At 35.1% G+C, this 23,309-nt stretch overlaps 1 protein-coding gene across 8 annotated transcripts in view; it reads right to left on the bottom strand.

Moving 5' to 3' along the window:
- TBC1D32 (TBC1 domain family member 32) overlaps positions 1-23,309 on the bottom strand; it is a 91,146-nt gene that overhangs the window by 20,646 nt on the left and 47,191 nt on the right. For all 8 annotated transcript variants that reach the window (XM_052781202.1, XM_052781204.1, XM_052781203.1 and 5 more), the window contains 5 exons: positions 21,001-21,123; positions 19,630-19,738; positions 18,675-18,768; positions 8,954-9,079; positions 1,261-1,344 (listed from right to left, as the gene is read on the bottom strand). In XM_052781202.1, coding sequence (XP_052637162.1) covers positions 1,261-1,344; positions 8,954-9,079; positions 18,675-18,768; positions 19,630-19,738; positions 21,001-21,123 — 536 coding nt within the window. The remainder of the gene's footprint in view (positions 1-1,260; positions 1,345-8,953; positions 9,080-18,674; positions 18,769-19,629; positions 19,739-21,000; positions 21,124-23,309) is intronic.

Genomic DNA, 23,309 nt, shown 5'->3' with positions numbered 1-23,309 from the left:
GGAGAATATGTGATACTTTGAACTGTGACTTAAAAAGAGAGATGTAAAGAGGGGCAGTCTAGGTTTCAAATAAATCATTTACATCATGAAGACATTACGTGGGCTTCTAAAGGAACCATCAAAATCATCATTTGAATTGGGAAGTGTCAGAAATATGTAAATAGCAAGTATTATGAGTCCATTAAAAGATTTTTGTTGCTCATTATGCCTCCAGAGAAGTTGAAAAGTAAATGACAAACTAATGCAGGAAAACAAAAAAACTCTTTAAGGATCTTTTAAGGAAAAATAAAATAGTGACAGAAAGAACTGTCACTTCAGCAACTCTCATTACGCAAAGAGAGAGGTTCTCAAATAAAATTAAGAGTATTCTGTTAGCAAGCTTTCAGAAGGTAAAGTCCACTACTTAAAAGAAAGAGATCCGTTAAATTACTAAAGGGGTTTTATGCTTTGAAACTTCAAAGGCAAGTCTGTGAAGTCTCCAAGGACACTATATTTGCATCCTATGGATGTGAGAATAAAATATCAGTATAAATAACAAACTCTCCCAAAGCAGGCTTGGTTCTCCAGAGTTAGTGGCAGAATAAGTACTCTAAATGACTGAACTACAACCTAAGAGGAAAGTCCTGGACAGAGAGTAAAGAAGGAAAGTGCATTTTCTGGCAGGTATTAACAATGCTTCTAAATCTTCTGATTTTGTATGTGCTTCAAAATATTAAAATGTATTACTTTACACTCAGAATAAATTAACTTTATCATTCATCCTTTATTCTTGGCTCTACGCACAACATCTGTACAAAACTAACACTCAGATTACTCTGCCAACAATAGCAGTTCTTTAATACATATCCTTTAATGCAATATAAATTGCATACCTTTGGGTTGATTATATATTATGGGGCTTTCAAAAAGTGAGGCAGATTGCTTACACCATCTTAAATGTTTATGCCACCAGGTTTGCAAATCATTCTATAATAGGTGTCAACAAATACTTTGAATCATACCCTCACCTGTTCTGCATCTCCATCTTTCCATTACACATACAGAAATATGAAAGCCCATCACTAATAATTATATCTGTACTGTTTACTCAAGCGCATCATCTTTTGCTCCAAAGTGAGGTACTTCCCACCACTTAAGTAATGAATTTCTGAATTGTTAAATAACATATTAAACAACCCCCAAAACACTACAGATACATTTAAAAGGAAAGCAATTTAAATATGAAGAGGCTGCACGGCAATAAGTTATTAGGAAACTGACCTTCATAGTTTCCTGTGCTGAAATAACAATCCGATCGGCTTTCAGAAAGATGCAACACGAACTTTTCAATTAATTCTGCCAAAACTGCAAGAAGTTAAAACATTAAAACATTAGAGGCAATGAACAAAATGTGGAACTACATTACCTAACAAAATGACAATATGTGAGAAACTAAAGCTATTTGAATTCCTGCATGTTTATTCATGGTTTTATGGGGGAACAATTCAAAGCATGCACTGAGTTTTTGCATTCCTAACACTGCTCCAAATTAAATTAAATTTTAATGGCTTTACTGAGAATATATTCAGTGTAAACGGAAAGAGAATCCCATTTATATCCTCTAAGGATTACTTCAGAATTTGTTACACAGTTTCAATATGAAATGAAAATTAACTATAATTAAACTACAGTATCTTACCATATTTGTCTGTGTATGTAGACAGGAAAGAGAAAAAAAACAAAAACCACCCCCACACAATAAAAAACCCACACCACCCCAAAATGATGCTAACAAAAGTAAACGAAGTTTTAAGGGCTGTTTTAAAACACGATATAAAACCACCTATGCCATCACAAGATAAAAATTATTCACTTAAAATTAAGCAATAGGAGCACCTCCTTTGGAAGATTCTGTATTTTATGACTAGGAGCATTTCCTTTGGGAAAGTCTGTATTTTGTGATGACCATAATGTTCTTATTCAGTTCTTGCCATGGAACTTTGAGTCTGCAGATACTGCATAAGTCAGTCAAATGCTGACATCTGGTCACTAGGTAGGAAATCGTATCTCCCACCTTAAGAGCATGTTAGCCAGGAAGTTAGTGAGAACTCTCAGTGACAAATCATTAGCAAAAACTGTTGCCGATTCCTCAATTCTGCAAGTTTGAGGCTACTGCAACTGAGCACACTACCACCTTACAGATTTAAACAAAGGATACAAGGAAGCCTTTACACAAACTGCATGGAGGAAGCCCATATTGAGATGAGCCACATTAAGAATTTAAGAAAGCAACAACAAACATGTTTTGTACGTAAATACTATCCCAAAACAGCTGCTGTTGTAACGATGAATAGAATTTATAGAACAGTGATATAACATTCTTTTCACAGTAATGCATAGCAAGGAAGTGTATTTGGAGAGTAACGAGTGCTGCTACCCGTGGGATTTCCTGTTTTCAGACTGCATGTTACCATTTCCTTGGCAGCAGCTCAATTTAATTGCACTGAAGCTTCAGCCCCTAGTCACCCGCTCCTGCACATTTACTCCATGCACCTACATGTGGTTTTGCTGGTTTTATACCAAATAATTCCACTTAACCATTTTAGTGGATAGGTGTACGAGCAGCTGTATCAGCAGAAAGCGTAACAATGTGTGGTGGAGGTGGCAATGGAGAAAGCTAGAAAACTCTTGAACTAGCCTTACTGGCAGAAAAACTAACACAGGAGATTGCAGTGCAAGCTCTTTCGTGCATGGTGAGGCAGAAGAAGATGACAGAACCTCCACTCACAGTCTGATGCTTCTTATGCCAGAAAAATAATGAAGAAAAAGATATCATAAAGACAACTAACTCTTCTTCCAACCATTTTAAGCTAACATACTGGTATTAAATCATGATTTTTTTTTTTCTCGATTAGTTGTCTAAAACATTTACAGAAATTAATTTACACTGAGTGAGTCCAGAAAAAATTTTTAAAAGGTTGAGTTTTGGTAATACTATGTTGATGGGTAGGGCAAAGGAGAAAAGTTTCACTGCAACAGCTAAACATGGATTTACACTTAGAGGAGCCAACTCCAACAGTAACAAAATTAATTTTGCATTGCAAAGGACTACTAAATCCAAACAAAAAAAATTACATATGTAATTTATATTCTTATGCATTTTTATGGAGACAAGAAACTGCTATTTAAATATAATATAGCTATTTTTAATCATGGTTGATAAACCACATGGGGCTAGCAAAAAGCAATTTATTTTATAGAAGAGTAACACTTTATTCATTTTGTGAGAATAAACAGTATAAACAACCTCACTAATCTTCACTAATATGCTTAGTGGAATTTGGTCCACAAAGAATATAACAAATATTTGTGTAAAATGAGAAAAGGTGTCTATACTTGGAGCTGTAGATTGCAAAAAGCAGAAATTAAACTTAAAATTTGTAACTAGCTAGATGTTTACTGTATGACTATTAGTATTGTGATTACTGAAATATGCCATACTATAATAACAAACAGGAACTATGTTAAAAAGACTAAAATACCACATAATTCAGAAAAATTAAAACCAAGTCAGAACATTGTACATTTCTTCCCTTTTTGTTGGAAGGCATCCACACACTTGACCTAGCAGTCAAGTATTTCAGTTCAGTGCTTGAGTTAATGGGAGAAGTGACAGCTCAACTGCTAAGCAATTTTTTGAAACTGAAGCACTAAATTGATTTCCACCATTTGAAAATATTTATCTAAGTGGCTATCAGGATCTTTGAAAAGCTTTTAATCAAGTTTGAGAGAGGAAGACACACATAAGAATTTATCAAAACAAATGTGGTTAATACATAAATAGAGGGTTTTCACAGGACATTGTCTCTTCCAAAAGAAAGTCCATGTGAAATGACAAGTAGTTATTTTAATTTTTGTCTTTTAATACTAAATCATTTAGCTGCCATTTGAACACTCTCTGAAAATCTTTATAAAGGTGGAAATTGGCTCAGTGATTTTCATTTAACGGGAAAAGTAGACAAAAGAAATTTAGGAAAGTTCATTGTATAGTACAGTCAGTATTGTAAAAGCCCACATTCTCATGCAGAGGTTATGTTCAGAGATAGAGATTAGGGTTGTGGCCTACCAACTCAGTGAAAATGTTGATTTTCTTAAATTACGGTAGCTTGGCTGTATTAACATTGAAGTTTTTGAGAGACTGGCAATTACCTCATGCAAATTTAATCCACAAAATTTTAATTTAGGAGTGTGTAATCATATACAAAATAAATGAGAGAGTTTTAAAATTCCCTAAATGATTGCAGTATGCTCATAAAACACCCGAATTCCTGCAGGATGGGTTTTTTTCCTTGAAGAACTAATGTACAAAAGGAAGGTAGTTAAAATGGCCTCTAAACTGCATAAGAACGCTGATTAAAAAAATCCATGTGATTAAAACTGTTTTAGTATGTAACCAGCATGAGAGGTTATCTAATTCCTACTCTTAAAGGTTTAAGCCAAAAAGGTCAAAAACTGCAAAAAGCATAAAATTTTTTTAGATCTTCTAATGTAACTAGTGTTCCTGTATCATATTCTATACCAATGCACAGACGCTTCAGAGGCGTTTAAAAGAAAAAAACCTTAATCTTAAGAGTTAACAGTAGTCTTGCTTGACTTGTGCTAGAGGTTAAAAATTCAAGAGTGAAAACCTTGGACAGCTGACTTCTTTGTAAGAGTAGTGTCAGAAAATTTCAACTCCATCAACAATACTTCAGTTTAATAAATCTACAAAAACCGCAGCTGGCAATTCCACTCTTAATGGCAACAATAAGGAGGACTTTTTTGAATTCCTAAGATGATGGGAGAGACTTTAAATTATTGTACATTGAAATGGCAAAGGAACAACCTGCATTTTCTTTGAAAAGAAGAAAACAAGATCATAAAAATTCTGACAGTGCTTCCATTAGAGATGAAGGTTGCATATCTTATATACAAGTATCTTCTCTATTAATGGAAAAACCAGCCTTTCAAATCTTATTCAAATGTTGTAATCTTCACATACATACAAGCACGTTCACATGTGCTTACACTGCTTACGGGATATTCCTTTGGAAATTGCTCCAAACTGGTTTGGGAGACAGAAGAAAGAAGTTTTTATTTGCGATTGTTCTTGCTGCGTAACATGAAAGACCCACTGTTCCACTCTAATTCTGAAACAAGCCTCCTTGAAAAATCAAGTAAGGACATAAAAAGGTAAACATCTTTTCTGTATTATTCTAAAAACCTCTTTTGTGAACTCAATATTTTTAAATTGTTCATACTGAAAAATGAGAGCAGACCACAGGCAGAATCTGAATGACTCCATGGAGGAAGTCATTTCAGCCGAGTTTATTATCCCTATCCATACCCACATACAGACATAAAGCTTGAGGAGAATGATTAGGATTTGGGGACTCAATGCCTCTCATTATGAAGGGAAGAATGTCAGCATATAATTAATTATATGATCCCTGCAACACCCGTAATTTCTCTTACTTAGGGTTTAAAGTCTCCTAAGAGAAGAGAGGATTAAGGATGTTGAATCTGCCAAGACAGGAAAGCGGTCAGCTGCTCATACAACACTAACTGGGAACAGATAAAAAAGGAGTTCCCAGGGTTGAAAACAACAGAAACGCCTTCCGCCATGCCTGAATGACGAGAAGGGAGAGACAACTGAAAAAGGCATGGATGAAATAGTCAAGCTGAGATACTGGTTCAAAAAAAATACCTCCCAGTCACGTGAACAATTTGAACATACAATATACTAAGCCTAGATACACACAGACTAATAATCTTCTACATAAATCTAAGCTATTGCTCAGACGAGTTGATTTGTCTATTTCTATTCCTGCCAAAGCTTAGATGCCAATACATAGAAAGCTCTTATCTAGATGTACTAAAGATGCTTCAGGGAGGCCACAAGTATTGCAAAGAGTAGTCCAAAAGAGGCCAAGACTTAACCTGACCGAGGGCTCTATCAACGGTTCTCTAGCTGATCTAAGTGACCCAAAGACATAGGCAAAGCCACGCAATACCAAGCAGCTATAACCGTAGCATCCACAAATCTGTGGCACCTTAACAGAAGGAATGACTGGAAGAATGCCTTTGTCTTAGCTTATTGTGCTTAAAACCATAGAATGTAGAAGCTTGATTTGCTTTTAGATGACCAAGGAAAACCCCACACTTTCAGTCCTGCCACACTAAAAGACATACAAGCCCAAGGAAGGTTTGTATCTCCTCTTAGCAGTTCAATAAAGCTATTCAAGACTGGATCTTGATGTTTGACCACAGAAATTACTTAAAAGCTACAGTCAGAGGTGATGCTTTAGCAGAGAAAACACCAATCTAGGGATGAAGATGGACATTCCCAAAAGTAATGTGATACCGCAGCCATTTGCACAAAAACACTCATCAATTCAATGTGATGGTAATCAACACCAGAAGAGTGAGTTAGAGATATTGATACTGTATGGTTTGCTCAAGAATTTTCTGATGGAGTTCAAGCAGGTTCTATAGATTCAGCATCTGGTAATCCTGACACCAGATCAGAAAATATTTTAAAAATCAATACATGTTGCACTATACAGTCATTGAATCTAACGTCATCTTTGCTGATTATGTTCTGGCTCAACTGCTGTTAATGTTAGTCTCCTTTAGAAAGGGTCCGGTACATGAAGTGTAAGTATGCATCTTTGTCCTGTAATCCTTGCAGTTTGTTCCATCTGTAACTAAAGAGAAAGTTTTGATTTCTTGGAATCTGGACTGAAGCCTCTCAGTCCTCTGAAATTTGGGAGAGCTTCACATGCTGCAAAAGATACAGAGCAGCACAGCTGTGTGTCATAAAATAGTTTCAATGATGTTGTCTCAAACCACACAGCTAGCAGATATTTTGCTGCTTCTCAAATATCTCCAAGCAGATATGCAACATCTGAACAGCTTTGCATCCACCTTAAATTACCAGTACTTAGACTGAATTTATAATATTACTACCCTTTTGTAGGGTGTTTTTATTTATTTAGTGTGTCATGCTATTCTGTTTCTGTTTTCATACTCTACTTTTTTGTGTGGTTTGTGAAAGCACTTGCAGAAGTCCCTGTGAGGCTTAACAACAACTCCACGGATACTTTCTTGCTGACTTTTACTCCTGATTCCATCTCAGCTGGAAACGGTTATCCAGAAGCAAGCATAATGTTTTTGCTTTGGGTTAACAAATCTTAATGACTCTCTTTAATCCTCATTCTAGCTTGTGGTACCTCCAACAAAGTTACAGAAGAACAACCTACACAGGTTTTGAGGCTGTGTATGGATACTACAAAGCACAAAAGGAAAGACTTCTTTTTCTTTGTAAGCCATCTACTTTAAATGTATGTTCCATTTTTTTGTAAAAATATGTTTTTTCAACAAATAATTCCTTTTAGATGCAGGAAGACAGACTAACAATTTTCAACAAAATTTTCATATAATCCAAGAAGAGAACAGTCTAGAAAATATGCTGCATTCAAACAAAACTGATTTTACAAAGACTAAATTTTTTGTGCTTCACAATATATAACACCAAAAAAACCCGTCACTGAACTACTAGATCAGAGTCATGCAAGATAAGTAAACATACAAGTTTTCTAGAAAAATCTAGGGTTTTTTAATTGCTACTCTTCAATTTATTTTTCTTATACCAGCAGAAGCTCATATAAAATACATTCAGTTGTTTCTGAATGGTTATGAGTCTCTATTTGTTCACCTGTTTCACAGAGCTGTCTGAATACATGCATTTGTGGACATGTACAATATAACGTATATAAGTACATATATGCATTATATACAAATATATATGTATTCTGTCTACACACACAGTCTTCCAAACGGAAGGTGAAAGTTCTGACTAGTTTACCATCACCTAAGACTATAGACTCAAGCTTGTTTCAAACAAGCAATAAGAACAGAAAGCTCAGAATTTAGAAACATTCAATAAGTACTGATTTTACCCACATTATACAAATGACAAATTTCTTATTCACTATTTTAATACTAAATCAGTTCCTGTATAAATGACTTCCTTAAGGCTTCTGAAACCACCCTATAACTTTTATATTGCTATATAATTTATCACAAATTCAGGTCTCTATAAAACACAAATGCGGGGTTACTTTGATCTCATATAGAAGATACTTCACCTGTCTTCACTATCAGTTGTATTAATTGCTTACCAAGAATTTAAAGGGAAGCCTTTGGCATCTGTAAACAAAAACTTTGACTATGTACTGACCATCTGACCATAATCAGAATTCTTACAGAAATGGAAGCCAGTCATTTCTGAAAACACCTAGCTTCTTTATTGCTACACAAGTTTATATGATATTACAAATTAATTATTGCGTATGATTTATGTCATATGGGTGATCACTGTTTTTGTTTTGGCTGTTGTTTTAACTGATCTATACCAATGTTCCTGCATGAGTGCACTCTTAAGTAGAAAATACATAAGAAAATGAAGATAAACCTGAATGAGTGGGTTCTTTGATGTTTAGTATGGCTTAATTCTGAAAATGTTTACTGAAATTGGCCATTAATGTTATTTCCCAACCCATCTTAAAGTCATTCACTGATCTCTGGGAAATGTCTGTTTTCTCTCAGGCTCTCTTTTCCATTTTCTCAGCATCTCAGTAATGGACCCTTTAGAGATCTGAAACAAAGACTTATATTTGAGCCCTCTTTCTGTGTCAAATTTCACTGGAAACAGCCAACAGAGAGGGATGATGGCCATAAAGAGAGAAAAATAGGATGTGAGGCACAAACCTTGTTTTCTCAGGAAAATCCCATTGGAATAGTTTTTGCAATCAACACAAAATTATTGACTACTTGTACAGATAATGTAATCCTCACTGAAACTTTAAAGAATGGTTGCTTACTAGTGGCCTTCGGTTTGCTTGCTTTGTTAAACTCAGTAAGTCATACTCACTTGTTCCACTGATGATATCTGGTCTGGCTTTCATGACTTTGCAGAACTGTTTTCTACAAATTTCTGTCCACCCGGTTTGCTTCTCTGGACTTTTAAAGAGTGATAAGAGCTTGTCAAGATCTTTATCTAGAAGAAATTAAAAATGAGTGTTATTCTGTAATGATAATCTTGGCTCTTTTTTTCTTTTTTTTTTTTTCTTTCTTTTCAACTCACTATGTAAGTAATAAGAAGCTATTAGTTAGAGAGTACCACAGAAACAAGTAGATGCATTCAGAAACTAGAAACCATTTTAATGAAGAACAGTAAAGTCAGATGCAGCTGAGAGCTCTCTTGTTTTCTGGTATTTTTGGCAGACCTCATACTTCAGGAAGAAAAGACTAAAAAAATACCCCTTATCCTATGACAAACTGGAGAAGCAGTCCTAAAGCTGATGACATTCTACTTTATACAGAACAGAAATATTCATTCTACTTACTGCTGGGTTTTGAATATTTAAGATATTACTGAGGCACATTTTGTAACTGCCCTAAAGCTATTACTCCTCTCCTGAAATGGTAAGAATCAGAAAGACATTTTAAAGAATTACTACTACTTAAAGAAAGTAGTTTGGTATTTTCATGTAATTTCACCACTCTAAGAATCTAAAATTGAAGACAGGCAAAGATCCTCCACCAAATATCATTGGTTTAATAATAAAACCGTGAGGTGGCAACACTATTGTAGAACATGAAATGAAACATGCAACATAACAGTGTTCCATAGAAAAATTCTGCTTCTTTCTGTAAGCAGGTTTCCTTCAAATGCTTCCAATATGGACAGATTTTATGGCATCTATGTGTATGCCTTCAGGTTGCTAGGCATACCTATTGAGTAAAATTTGCAAAAATACATTGGGCTGCCCATGCTATGAGAATTCTTATAATAGCTTTGCTGATAATCGCCAGCATTTCCCAACTTTAGCACAAGGACTTGAAATTGGGACAAAAGGTTACACCAAAGGTATGCTTTTGCTGTTGCTGAAATGTCACCTTTTAAGTTTTGTGTTAATATTTAGAGAAACTCAGAATTTTAAATCGAGTTTTCTGAAGAATTGAGGTGCACACAACATGCTCCAGTCCAGGGCCACAGGTTCTTTGTTAGTACTGTCAGAGGCTGCAACAATGTTAATTCAGGCATTTTCTAACTTCAGAATGCTTGACTTTTTACCTGAGCACTATTAAAACACAGTCTTTTGGTACAATTGCTACATATAAGGCACAAATATATCAGATAATGTTTCACATTATATGTTCAGCTTCCTTATAAAACAAGTTTGCGGAACAGTTTACAAAAAGATCTTTATGAAAGATTCCTTTTAAATGCAAAGAAAGGATTTCAAAGATTGCTCCTTACTGCTACTCTTACCTTGTTATTAAAGACACATTCTCTCTTTATAATAGGGAGACATGCCTTCAAAATTAAAATTGCCATTGATGCAATGACAAAAGGACAGTAAGTATGCTCTCTCTCTTGGCTAAGAGTGATTTTTTTTTTTTTTTCCCCCTCTATTTTCTACTAAGGTAGAGGAAATTACACATACTCTACCAATTTTCTAGAATAAAATATCACAGGCTGAGGAAGTAAATTTCACAACTAGCTGAGTCTCACAGAGGTTTGAAAACAGAGGAACCATAGCGACAAATGTAGAACCAGCATGTGTAATCATAAATGAAAATGTTAAGTTGGCTTTCAACAATCAAAATGTCTATCTTGGAATTCACGCTGAACAATGAATACTAGCAAGCTACCATGACACATGATGACACAGCACACTGAATAATATATACAAGGTAGTGGTAAAAATAATGCATACATATGCTTTGGCAAATCAAAGAGAAATAATTTCTTCCCATATGCAACATTTGTTAAAAAATGCTAATATATTGGGAGGGGCTGACTATTCAAATTATATCTGAAGGCAGAACAAATTTCAAGTTCAAATGCCAAGTCATTTTATAAAGCAATTTTGTGTAAGATAAAACTGATCAAATTCAGTTTTCTAACAGAAAATACTGACCCCTACAAAATGGAAACAATCAGTTAGACTGCCTCTCCTCAGGCAACGTGCTTCCCAGAGTACTTGATCCTGCTATGAAATATTTTCTGGTCAACTCGAGGGGAACAATAAAAGGTGGTATCTGTAATAAGGTAAATGCACATGCACTCCAGCTGTGCGCAATCTCTGTGCTGTGGGACCATGCAGTTCCCATCATTACAAAAGGATCGTAGCCTACACTAATACTAACTATTCACTAAGGTGATAAAGGTTCTTCATACCTTGCAAGCTCTCCTTTGTTCTGTTTCTACATTTTGGACACTATAGAAATTAATTCTGTCATGAAAGGTGACTTCTGATTAAAGATTCAACAATTGTTTGAGCCAGCCTATGGCTATTTAGAATATTTGCTGTTACTTTTACTTCTCTATAGTATTTCAGTTTTCCAATAAAACTTGTTTCCACAAAAAAAATACTATTTTAAAATTCTCTTATTCCTTTAAGATTATTAGAATATTTTCAACAGAATTACAATATTGCATATAATTTATTCCAAGCTGATCTAAAGACCTTAATGATTAATAATCAGTAAATTCTCTCCCTGTCATTGGAATTTATTATACAATACCTAGTATTTCAAAAGAAGCTTATTATAGTAACTTAATTATTATCATTAATAATTATTCCAAATTAACCTGAAATTCCTTTGTTATCCTCAAATAACTAAATTCTCAGTTAGTATCTTTCCAAATAACATGCACTGATGCTTAGAACAGCTTACATGAGTATGAAAACTTAATGAGAAGAAGGATTTACTCTTATAGTATTATCAGTAGGATTTCTAGTTGCTTCTCTGCCCTTTTCTGCTATTTCTATAACCAGTGAAGATTGAAGAAAATCTTAGAACTGCAAAGCAACACTCCTCTACAAGTTAAATAGTTATTTTACTTCCTAAAGGATTGTAGTAATTCAGTTTGGCAGACAAGGATCAGCGACTACAAGCTGAGATTTAATCAGCCAGCTTACCAACAGAGACCAGGGTGAAACTTTGATCCCTCTGAAGGAAATAAAACTACTAAAAAAAAAAATCCTCCAATAATTTCAAGAATGCAGGATTTCAAGATCATGGCCCGTCTATCTCTGCTGCCTCCTTCTGGCTTCTTGATTTGACCCCTATTTTTCTTTGCACAGTTTGTCTCTCTAATATTCTTCCTCTCTTGCAGGTTTTATAAATTTAAATCTTTTGTTTGTGATTGCTGAAATGCGCACATGCTAGTATCTAGCAGTGTCAATGCATCCAAAATTGTACTGTTTAAACATGTCACCTTTCACAATGTTAATTTATGCTCCAACAATAGGATAAAGAAGTAAAGATTACAGTACTACCGTCTTTTCTGAAATTTTGCTAAAAAGACCACGGACCACTGTATTTGCCTTAAGGTTCCTCTGAGAAGGTAGTATTTAATAAAAAAGGAACTTAAACAACTTCAAATATGTACCAAATGTAACTAATGCAGATGCGTGTTCTGTCATCAGAATAGTGACAGGCAAGCAACCTACTGAAAACAAGAACTCGTTTTTATCTAACCAGTGCAATTTCCCCCCCCCCCAGGAGGACACAAGACTTAGGATCCTCAGAGAGTGCACAGGAATGTTCAAACTCAAATGACAGAGAAACAAGCTTAAGATCCATGCAACCAAGATACTGTAGCATAACCATGTATTTAATAAATCCATTACATACTGTAACTGGTATCATATTGTGGCAACTTACAGCATCTTATTTTCTTCCAGCTAAACCACTTGCTTCTCTAACACCTTGTCATTAACCATGGACTATCACACTATCACTTTCTCCAGCAGGTCACCACAGTACCAAAAAAAAAAAAAAAAAAAAAAAAAAAAAAAAAAAGAGAGAGAGAGAAAGAAGCTTGGGGGGAGGGGGGGTTGAATGAAAAATGTATCCAAAAAACTCATGATACCAAATAAATGCCAGCTCACTTTCACAAGTTAGTAGGCAACTATAACTTGCCCAATGGTATTACTATGCAGCTGGAACTACAACTACCACACAGTCCTGGGCTATGCACATTGCTTGTTACTGAGGGTGGGCTTTCACACTATTGCTGGAGGTGTTCTAAACGCATGCCGATGCCAAAAGAGAGAAGTCCTGCTCTTCTTTCTTCTCTTCTCTGGTACATCACTAAGTGGGTTCATTAGTTATCCTATATTAATGACTTGAATTTTTTTTTTTTTTTTCCTGGAAGAAATACCAGAACTGCTGAAGGACAGAAAATGAGGGAACAGAGGAAGAAAAAAAAAAAAAACCAAAAAAACCAGCAATAGAAAGGAAAAAAAAAAGTGAGGAAGGATATGAGTAAGATCTTCCTCCTCTGATGATAGTGAGCTTTTAAATATGCTCAACCCTAACAGTGTGATTGAAGAGAAGCTTATGTCAATTTAATTAATCTGCTGCAGTCTTGCCTTCTTCCTCGTATGTGGTTATATTTTGCCATCCCATCCCTTCCTTTGTGCTAGCACTGGTTGCTCTGTGTAACCTTGTCAAAAAAAAAAAAAAAAAACAACAAACAAAAAAAACAAACCAACCCCCCAAAAAAACAAACCACATTTACTAGTTTATGAAGCTATGGAACTGCACTGTAAATATCCTACAGTTACCTGCATGTATGAGATCTGAACCACCACACCATAACTTTCTGCAAGTTTAAACCGATCTCATTCCCTAAAAGATGCTGCTTTATAATTCTTCAAATAATTCTTCAGCTAGCTTTTATGTCTAAAGCAGCTAAGACCTAGGAAAATTCATAAATGTTTTAGAAAATGTCAGAAATGCCACAAGCCGTTTCTCATCTGATTTTGTTTTGTGATAAAAGTGTTTTTCTGTGGATAAGAAAGTAAGATCTGTAAATCCATGTGTATCTTACTCAAAATCTAAATTTAGAGATAGTGAATAACCTGACTATATCATATTTGACTGCTACATGAAAACAAATCCATGTAAGGATATATATATTTTAGCAAAGCCCATGCACATTTCTGATAGACCTGTCCACTTACTTCTCTTTCATTTTTCATTAATTGAGTGGACTTCTTAAAGAGTAGCAGACAACAGGCTTATACATGAATACTGAGCCAAATATAAAAAGGAGGACAAGTCAAAGAAGTACATGTGATGAAGACATTTATGTGAAGTTCTAAGGGATAACAGGAAAGCTAATATAGCTGGTTCTTTGGCAGACAAAGTTTAAAAAAATTTTAGAGAGCCTGCTAGTTTCAGGCAGATATAACAAAAAAACCCCCACAAAACCAAAACATGGCTGAAAAGAAATCCAATTAAAAAAACCAACAAAAAAACCCCCAAAATGGAAACATAGCAGCATGTTCCCATTCAAGTTAAGAGTATAAAGCAAAGAACTCAGAGAACAGTGGCTGAGACAAAAAAATCAAATGTCTTTAAGAACATTATCACTTAAGATATTTGGTAGTAATTCTGGACTGTACAAGCCAGGAAGAGAGTAAGATTAATGAATGACAGGGTGCCTATGTATGTGGAAACGGTAAGCAGTGAATGCATCATTGCAGGACAATTATGGACACTATTCTTCAGTCACACTCATCATCAACTGTCGTAACTGCAGAGCTAGGAAAAGAAAAGGAAAACAGATCTGTGCAAATACAAGAGTGAATATTACAGTTTAATGTGGTTCTAAAAAGTTTAACTTTTAATAACCTACAGTGTAGCTAATATTACAAGTAAAAAAATCATTATTTTTAATAGTTGTATCCTGAATAACAAAAGACTCTATCACTCTTTGAAAACCACTTAATATTTCTTCCTCAAATTATCTTACTGAAATAATAATTGAACAATTAAGACAAAAGAAAAGCAACAGGGTATCTTGCTGCAGTGTAAACAGGTGGTAATGGCATAATTAATTTCCACATGTAAATAATGATCCGCATAAATCATTTGAAGCTTCACTATAAATTATCTTTGACAGAAGTGAACCATTAATATACTGCTATCCAATAGTTTTCCAACTCTAAATACTGGCTGAAATAATTAATGCATATTAACACACAATGAAGCAAGTTTGGTTTTCCATATATCCTTTTCTACAGACACATATAGCATATGGGCACATGCCTAACATCTGCAAAACCAGGGCAGATATTTGTAAAGAGTGAAGCACTACAGATTTTCCTCAAATACAAATATACTTTTTGGGTGAGTCTACCCATTCAAAGTGTCATTGTGAAATGGAGGAATTACTCCACTACTCCAATGTAGTTACTAATTTTACCAGCATAAATTATGATAGCTTCATTTTCGATCTAGTGAAGCAAAATATCCAGTTGCCAGTGTCTGTGAGCAAAAAAAAGTTCTCTAAGATGCAGCCTTCAAGCCTTGGTGCTGGTAAACACATGTTCCAGACTGCAGAGTTAGCACTGCCCTTCTTTTTCTTACAGCTAATTAGTCCTCCTCTCTTTCCCCCCTAAACTGAACAACCAAAAAGGTGCCAGTGATGCATGTTTACCACTGTCCTTCCACAGAATTTAGAGAGGGAAGAAAAAAAACCTATTTCTTGGGGTTTCTTCATAGAAGACTCAGTGAGAATAAGTCCTTTTCAGTGACCACCCCTCATGTGTTACTTTAAGATTTATCTGTGGTTTCCATTGTACTAGATACAGTCACAGGCTACAGGAGGTCTAGGGCTCTGGAAATGAAGCTTCCTGTTCCCTGACCTCAGTAGTACATAATCTTTTCAGCAAGCAACAGCCACACTAATTCCAAAACATTCAGTGAGTAACGTCAGCTTGCACTTAGAAAGGCAACTTCCATTAGTTGAGAGACATCCCTGGGAAACAAAGGTTCTTTTATTGCATCTGTCTTTCAATTCCATCTGAAGGGAGGGTCAGAAGAGAAACATGTTCAGAGACAGCAATATCATATCTGAGTGCACACCTGTAACTTTTTTTTCCCTCCCCCCAGCCATCTCCAATATCCATTCTATAGACATATTTAAAAAAAAAAAAAAATCAACTCCGGTTATGTTTTTACAGCTGACATCACGATTACGTGATTGTCACAGGACCAATTTTCAAAGGAGAAAGAAAAGGTATGCTTCTCTTCAGGTGTCCATGTCACCTGGGTAATAAGAGAGGAGGTAAGAGATCAGGACAGACAGAATAAAACCTACAGTTACAGCCTTTTCAGCCAATGAAACTACGTTCTTTAACAGTACTAAGAATCCAGTAGTCTCAATTATTCACGTAATATAAACGCCCCAAAAAGAGGACAGGAATGATACCGCACAGGTTACATAATGAAACACCGCAGCACGAAATCTGAACACAGACAGCTTCAGGGAATCGCAGAAACATTGTGCTGGCCTTTGACCCTTGCTGACAGATCCAACAAAGCAGTCATGCATTCCCACTCATAGGATGTACAGGTGTTTGCGTGGTTGCAGAACTCTTGCCACTCAGAAGACAACTGTGTGAACCCTGTCCATCTCCTTGCGCTGAAGCAGAATTAAAATTTAACAAGTATTTGTCTGAACTGTTTTTAAAACCTCCGGGCAAGTTGTGTAAGTAACACACAACATAAATTCTGAATATTCACAACGTCAAAGAAGTTGTTCTTAAAACCTCCAATGATGTTTTCATGACTTCCAGATGCAGCCTACTAGAATTTTTTTTTAATTAAGTTGTAACAAACCTTTATTGCCAAGTAAGCCAACTATTCCTTTTTCTGCACAGGGACACAGAAAACAATCAGTCTGCCCTCCTTATAACTGCTTTCAACATACTAAGAGACTTGCATGACCTCTGTCTTTTCAGCATCAGCCAGTTCCAATTATTTCAATCTATACTTGCGTATTGCATTTCAAAGTCACGATCTGTAGCTGCACTTTAGAATCCCTCAAATGTATCTATTTTCCTTAGACTGCAGTGTCCATGCTAGAAGTACTCCACCCAAGGACTCAACACCTTCAGCTGACAAATATCATCTTCTGTCTTGTATAAATGTAACTCACAGATCTTCCTCATAATCACATTTTTAACCTCTTTTGTGAAAGAGCACTCCTATCACTGCCACACTGTAGTGCTGAAGAATACAATTCAGATATTCCCCATCTTCTACTCATGCTCTTGATTTCTTTTTTTCCAAGCACTGGAATTAGCAATTTATGAATTTCATTTTTGATCTATTTATTCTGATACTTTCTTTCAAAATAATTTAGACTTCCTGAAAGCTGCAGTCTGACAAAACAGATATTCACAGTTTGGTGGAAGAATCTTTTTTTTTTTTTTTTTAATGACAACTGAAATAGAACACTTTCAATGTTTTGTTTTCCTTTTTTTTTTCCCAAACAGCAAACAAAATATTTTGTTTTGACTATGAAACTAAATGTTCTGTTCATTTTTCATTTATATAGTCTTTTACTTCAGTTACTGTTAATATAAAAAATGCCATTTCAAATTAAAATATTTCAATACTTCATCAAACATTTGCAAACCTTTGAAACTTCATTTCAGCAAACTCACTGTTTATCAAAAAGTTTTACCCAGGCTTTCCTAGCTGGTTGTCATCCACAAAAATGACAACTACAATCTCTATTCCATTATCCCACTGGTTAATGATGAGCAACAGAATTGCTCTGAATAGGAGAACAGAGAGATTCTGTGGCATATAATAAAAATATGCTTTTCCAATCTAAGAGCAATACTACCTGCTTCCTTGAATACATATTTGAAACAACTGGGCACCCACTTTATACCAATTTGATTGTTGTCTTACGAAAATTGCCTTAGGAAGCCTGGAATGGTATTACTAAAATTAAGATACAGAAAACTCCCTTCTTTTATAACTACATGGCCTTTCCTCTTGTCAGAGAAGGGAATCACCTTTTTTTTTTTTTTTCTAGATATTTTTAAACAGACTATTTTGTATGCTACAGTTAATGTAGAATTTCTATCACTTTTGAAAATCTGTATCTGCTAAGGAAATTCACAAATAATTTCTAGTAAGTACATCTCAAGGATACAGTAAACATGAACAAATAGAAACAATGATTTATTTACTATAAACCATTCATCAGATTCTTTTGCATTGTCTACGCAAATTAAAACCTTAAAACGGTTTCTCTGTATGAATTAAACTGCTTTGCCTAGATAGTTCTTCAAAGAATTCTTTAGTCTGCCCACATTCCAAATTGATGTTCAATGTGGAAACCAACTATCCTAAACGCTGTCTATTTCACACACCACCAAGTTTTGTAAACAGAGGGATCTGAATGAGGGAAATAGTGTACAAAAAATTTGTAGCTTAACCATACTGTCTTGCTTCAGTTACTAGAGATGATATAAATGTATCTCATGAGTCACCCACCTGAGACGAGCCAAAAGGTTAATCTTGAAGTTTGCATAAGAATTAGATTACTAAACAGAGCTTTGCAGATTGACAGTTGCACAAAGCCAGACAAGCAAAACCAAACCAACTTATTTAGCTACAAATGCAGCCAACAATAAAAAAATCCTTAAATACTTAGGAGATTATAATCTGGGGGATGGGGGACAGGGAGGAAGGAAAAAAAAAATTAAAAAAATCAACAGAGATGCTTGTTTGACATCTACACTGCTTGCATGCTTTGTATGTACCTTGTCTGAATTCAGCTTTCCTAGGAATTTCTGCAAGATAGCACTTTGGCAAAGGGAACGATGAAAACATTGGCCAAGGATATGGATCACTGCCCTAGAAACAGGACCAGAAAAAAATTAGTTTAGGAGAAGAATTAATAGCACTTGCTCGAATAAGACACAGGTAAAGTTCCCAGAATTATTGCCTATGCACCAAAATTATGCTTGATAGTACAATTTGCAATGAGATATTCCATAACTAAAAAAAACAGTTGAAGGATACAAAATCCAAAAAGCATTTGAGCCAGAATTTTTTCCAGTATATGCCACTGACAGTTTTGATTTTACAGTTATTTTTTCAACCAAAAAGGAAATTGCAGTTTTTATAAAAACAAACAAAAAAAACCCCCACAAAATTCTATTTCCAATTTTATACATTGATCTAGCTGTCTTTGCTGTGTTAACAGTAATTTGCATTTCATCTTTACGAGACTGACAGCTAGTGAGAAGCAGAACATTTAAGGGAGCTGCTTAACAAACACTGTATTGTTAGAAGATCGATGAAAGCTCCAGGTATTAGACACTGCAGATGAAAACCAAGCACGGAAAAAAATACCAAATAAAAGGAAGACGCAACAAATGGAAAGCTAATAAAAAACCCACAGAAATATAAAAGTAAAAAAAAAGACAAATTGCATTCACTTCTGTAGTAGGAAAAGCAACATTAAAATGGAGCGATATAAACATTTCATCTGAATGCGGTATGTCCTAGACACATGCCAATCCCCAGATAGTGGGAACAATGTATTTTTTCAGTGTACCACTTCTTAAAAATTTTAGTCCTTTATAAAGCTAAAGGTGGACTAGTATTTCTTAATGTTAAATAATTTTCCACATGCTGAATTATCAGCAAAAATGTTCAATTAATGAAGGCAGAAGTTATGGAAAGAGAAACTGTTGAACTCTAGATTCTTACCTTATTTAGTACTCTCAAAGGCAAAATCCTTTCCTGTGGTCCTCCAATCAGATTTATCCTTACAAGAACATGGTTTCTCTCCACTGATAGACCATCAATTATAAAATCTCTGGGGAAAAACAAACAAACAAACAAACAAACAAAACCCAAGAACCTCCAAAAATCAGAACCACTTTGATATACTGACTGTTTAATTCAGAAAACTTTAACGAGCAAGAATACCTTGAGAGACATACTGGAGTTAAAACACAACCTGGAAAACACACAGGCATAAAGAAATAAACAGAAACTTGAAGTATTTTGAGATGTCTCCAAGCATTATCCTAACTTTGTACTTCCCTACCTACTGCTGATTGGAAACATCTGAGCAATTACTGGACACAAAGGAGTAGAAAACTTCGCAAGCTTTGTTATGCCCACGTGCTCAGTAATTAGGGCAGAGACAGTTAATGGGCCATCACAATTTGCTCCTTATTTGGCCTACCACCAAATTTCTGCTGTCTCAAATAGAGTGATTCATAACTTAGCACACAGTCAACTTGCTGTCTGAATTCACTGTGTAGCCCAAGGTACAAAATTTCTTAAAAGGAACAAGAATCTGGTTTTATATACCAAGATTCTTACAACTTTTTCCTTAGTAACAAAATAGTAGGTTTCATCCTTAAATGGTAAATAACAATCATCTGTATCTGCTGAGATTTCACCCATACTGTTTGATTTAAACTCTGTACTGGTGCCATACAGCAAACAGTAAGAGGAAAGTTCTTAAAATTCAGCATGCTGAAAGAAAGGACAAAATGTCTGTGACTAAACGACTGTCCACTTCTGTCCCAAAAATACACTTTTCTTTTTGAAAGGATGCATTGTGCAATTTTATTTAGAAGTCAGCAATGGAAAGTCACAGAAGTTGGAGTGTTGACTAAGTTATAAATTACTTAAAAAACCAAAACCCCCCAAACCAAAGTACTGATGATGCCTTTACTGCATAAACGTTAAAACAATACTCTAATTATATATTATATAGGTAAAAGAATAATATAAAATAAAAATTAAAAGGCATATTTATATCCACAAATTTTGCACTTTTTTTTTTTTAAAGAAATAACTTGAGATTAATAGAAATAAAAATGAGAAAAATATTTCCTTTTTTATTTCTTACACTTTTGAGGTGGACGTGGGAAAAAGAACAAGTGTTGTCTCTTTTCATAATTTAAGATTGATGACAAACCTGCATATAAGTAAACTTATGCACATTAGAAGCCAACTTCAGTGAGAGTATTTGTATGTTTAAAGCCACTAAGGTATGCATGTGTTTGTTCTCAGGAGAAAAGTTTGATAGTTAAAATAACATCTACATCAGTCACTTCTTACCCCGGTCCTTCCGAAGTTTCTGTGACGTTTTCCTCCTGAGCAGTTAGTAAAACTTGTGACACTTTATACTGAGTCTCCAAGAGTAAAAGGGTATTGAGCTCACAGCATAGCACGTTTAACAACCTGCAGAAGGACACATTGACATGATAGTACATCAGTCAGGAATCCAGTAATGCAGAGTAAGACAAAGGTGAACATGTTTATGAGATCTCAAAATGGAAAAAAAAACCAAAACAAACAAAACCCAAAAAACTTAGTGTCTGAAAAATACCCAGACAGAACTGGGTCAGGAACACTCCTTTATATCCTTTTTAGCCACTCAAGTGGCACAGCCTTGAGCAAACAGGGAATGGTTCCCAACAGATTTTTCATGTGCACTGAACAGGCAGAGAAAATATTCACTGGCCAGTGCAGTCTGCTTTTGAGTTCATATCACGGAATAACAAAAGTGACACTGACTTAATACGACAATGTGAAGACATTGTACAATAATAGGCTGGTAAGGCAACTCAGAATCAGGTTGTCCGAAGCGAAGGGGAAGGGAGGGAGATAAAAATACATCTTTCCTTTAGAAAACAGGCTTTTAAAGCACTTCCGTATAATCAAATTTAACACAGGTCAAAAGCAATAAAAGATTTAACATGTAACAAAAACATGCTGTATTGTTTTATTTTAGAGAAACACAAAACAATGGTAAATGAAATTAATAATCACAAGAGCACATTACAGCACATTACATACAATTTTCTTTTATAACTTCAGGGCAAATTAACAGTAAAAGTACTCCAATATATTTCATGTAAATCTGATGTAGGGCAATCCAAATCTTTTCTTTTTTATTTTTTTAAATAATCTATTCACTCTAACACAGCAACAGAGTAATGTCATTGAAGGCTTCCTGTTCATGGAAAATAACATGACTAAACATTCTTGTTGCTATTTTTATTTTCTATCACAGTCATAAAACACAATATAAATTAAGTCTGATCACCATTATATTTTGCATTCACGTAAGACTTGATATGAACTAGAGAATACATATTGTTTGAAGTTTGTAGTCTGTTAGTCAATGCTTATTTTCTTCCATGTAATTCCCAATACGCTTCTACTGACAACAGCAAAAATTTGCAAGCCATTCTCTGGATAATATAACACAAATTCACACAATCGTGGCCAAGGATTAAATAGTCAAGATGATAATATGTCTTTTTTTTTTCTGTTGCTTTTTTAATATAACTTGATCTGTTCAGTTTCAGTCCTCTTCCAGTTTTATTTATTTTGCATTAACTGTTTCCTGACATTGATTTGTTCTCAGTACTTTTCTTAATCACAGAAGAAGAAATGACAGTTCAACTATAATTTTTTTTATTATTACATAGAAGAAAAATCCACAAAAAGAGCACTGAAACCATTATGAAGATGGACCATTTCTTCTGTTAAGTATGATGACTTTAAATGGCAAAGAACCTGTTTCCAGCAGTTAAAAACCACTTGGGAGAAGACTGATAGCTGAGAATGCTTATAATGTCTCCTCTGGTACACAAAGCAGAGCAAAAAAATAAAGCAAACCATGAGCAAATAAAATTAGGTGGAAGGGATAGTGGCAGGAGAAATGACAAAATATATGAGATCCAACATAAGCAGACTCTGTGGGGGCATTCAAGTGAAATTTTCATCTACATGGAAAAATCCATTTAAAAATACTGTCACTGAAGTACAGATATTTGGTTAAAGGTAATACTCCATTGCTTTACCTTCCAAAGTCATAAATGTATAGACTAAAGTTTGAAACTAAAAGAAAAAAAAAAAAAAAAAAAGACATTTTCTGGTGTGTATATTTGTGAGCATGCTTGAATATGGCTGTGGAGTTTTTCCTTTTTTGTTTGTTTTTAATTGCATTGGGAACATAAGAATCGGATCAGACTGCCCAGCTCAGTATCCTAAGGAGTGCATGCTTATGAAAAGGTATAAAACGTCAACAGACGTAACACAAGAAAATCAAAGCATATATGCTTTGATGTAAGGTCTTGTACCTTGGAAGTAATAACCCCATGCAACAGTACAGGCTGGGGACTGACCAGTTAAAGCAGCTTTTTCAGACAAGGACCTGGGGGTCCTGGTGAACAACAGGTTGAACATGAGACAGCAAAGTGCCCTTGAAGGCCAACAGCATCCTGGGCTGTGGAAGGAAGAGAGAGGTGGCCCTTGTCCTCTTATCAGTAGTGGTGGGGTCATCCCCAGACTGCTGGGTCCAGTTCTGGGCTTCCCAGTAAAAGCATGACATGGATGCACTGGAGCAGGTCCAGCAA

The sequence above is a fragment of the Harpia harpyja genome, chromosome 3 (genome assembly GCF_026419915.1).
Source record: "Harpia harpyja isolate bHarHar1 chromosome 3, bHarHar1 primary haplotype, whole genome shotgun sequence".
In the NCBI taxonomy this organism is placed as follows: domain Eukaryota; kingdom Metazoa; phylum Chordata; class Aves; order Accipitriformes; family Accipitridae; genus Harpia; species Harpia harpyja.
Note: the sequence above shows the minus strand (reverse complement) of the source record. Positions and strands in the feature narration are given on the sequence as shown.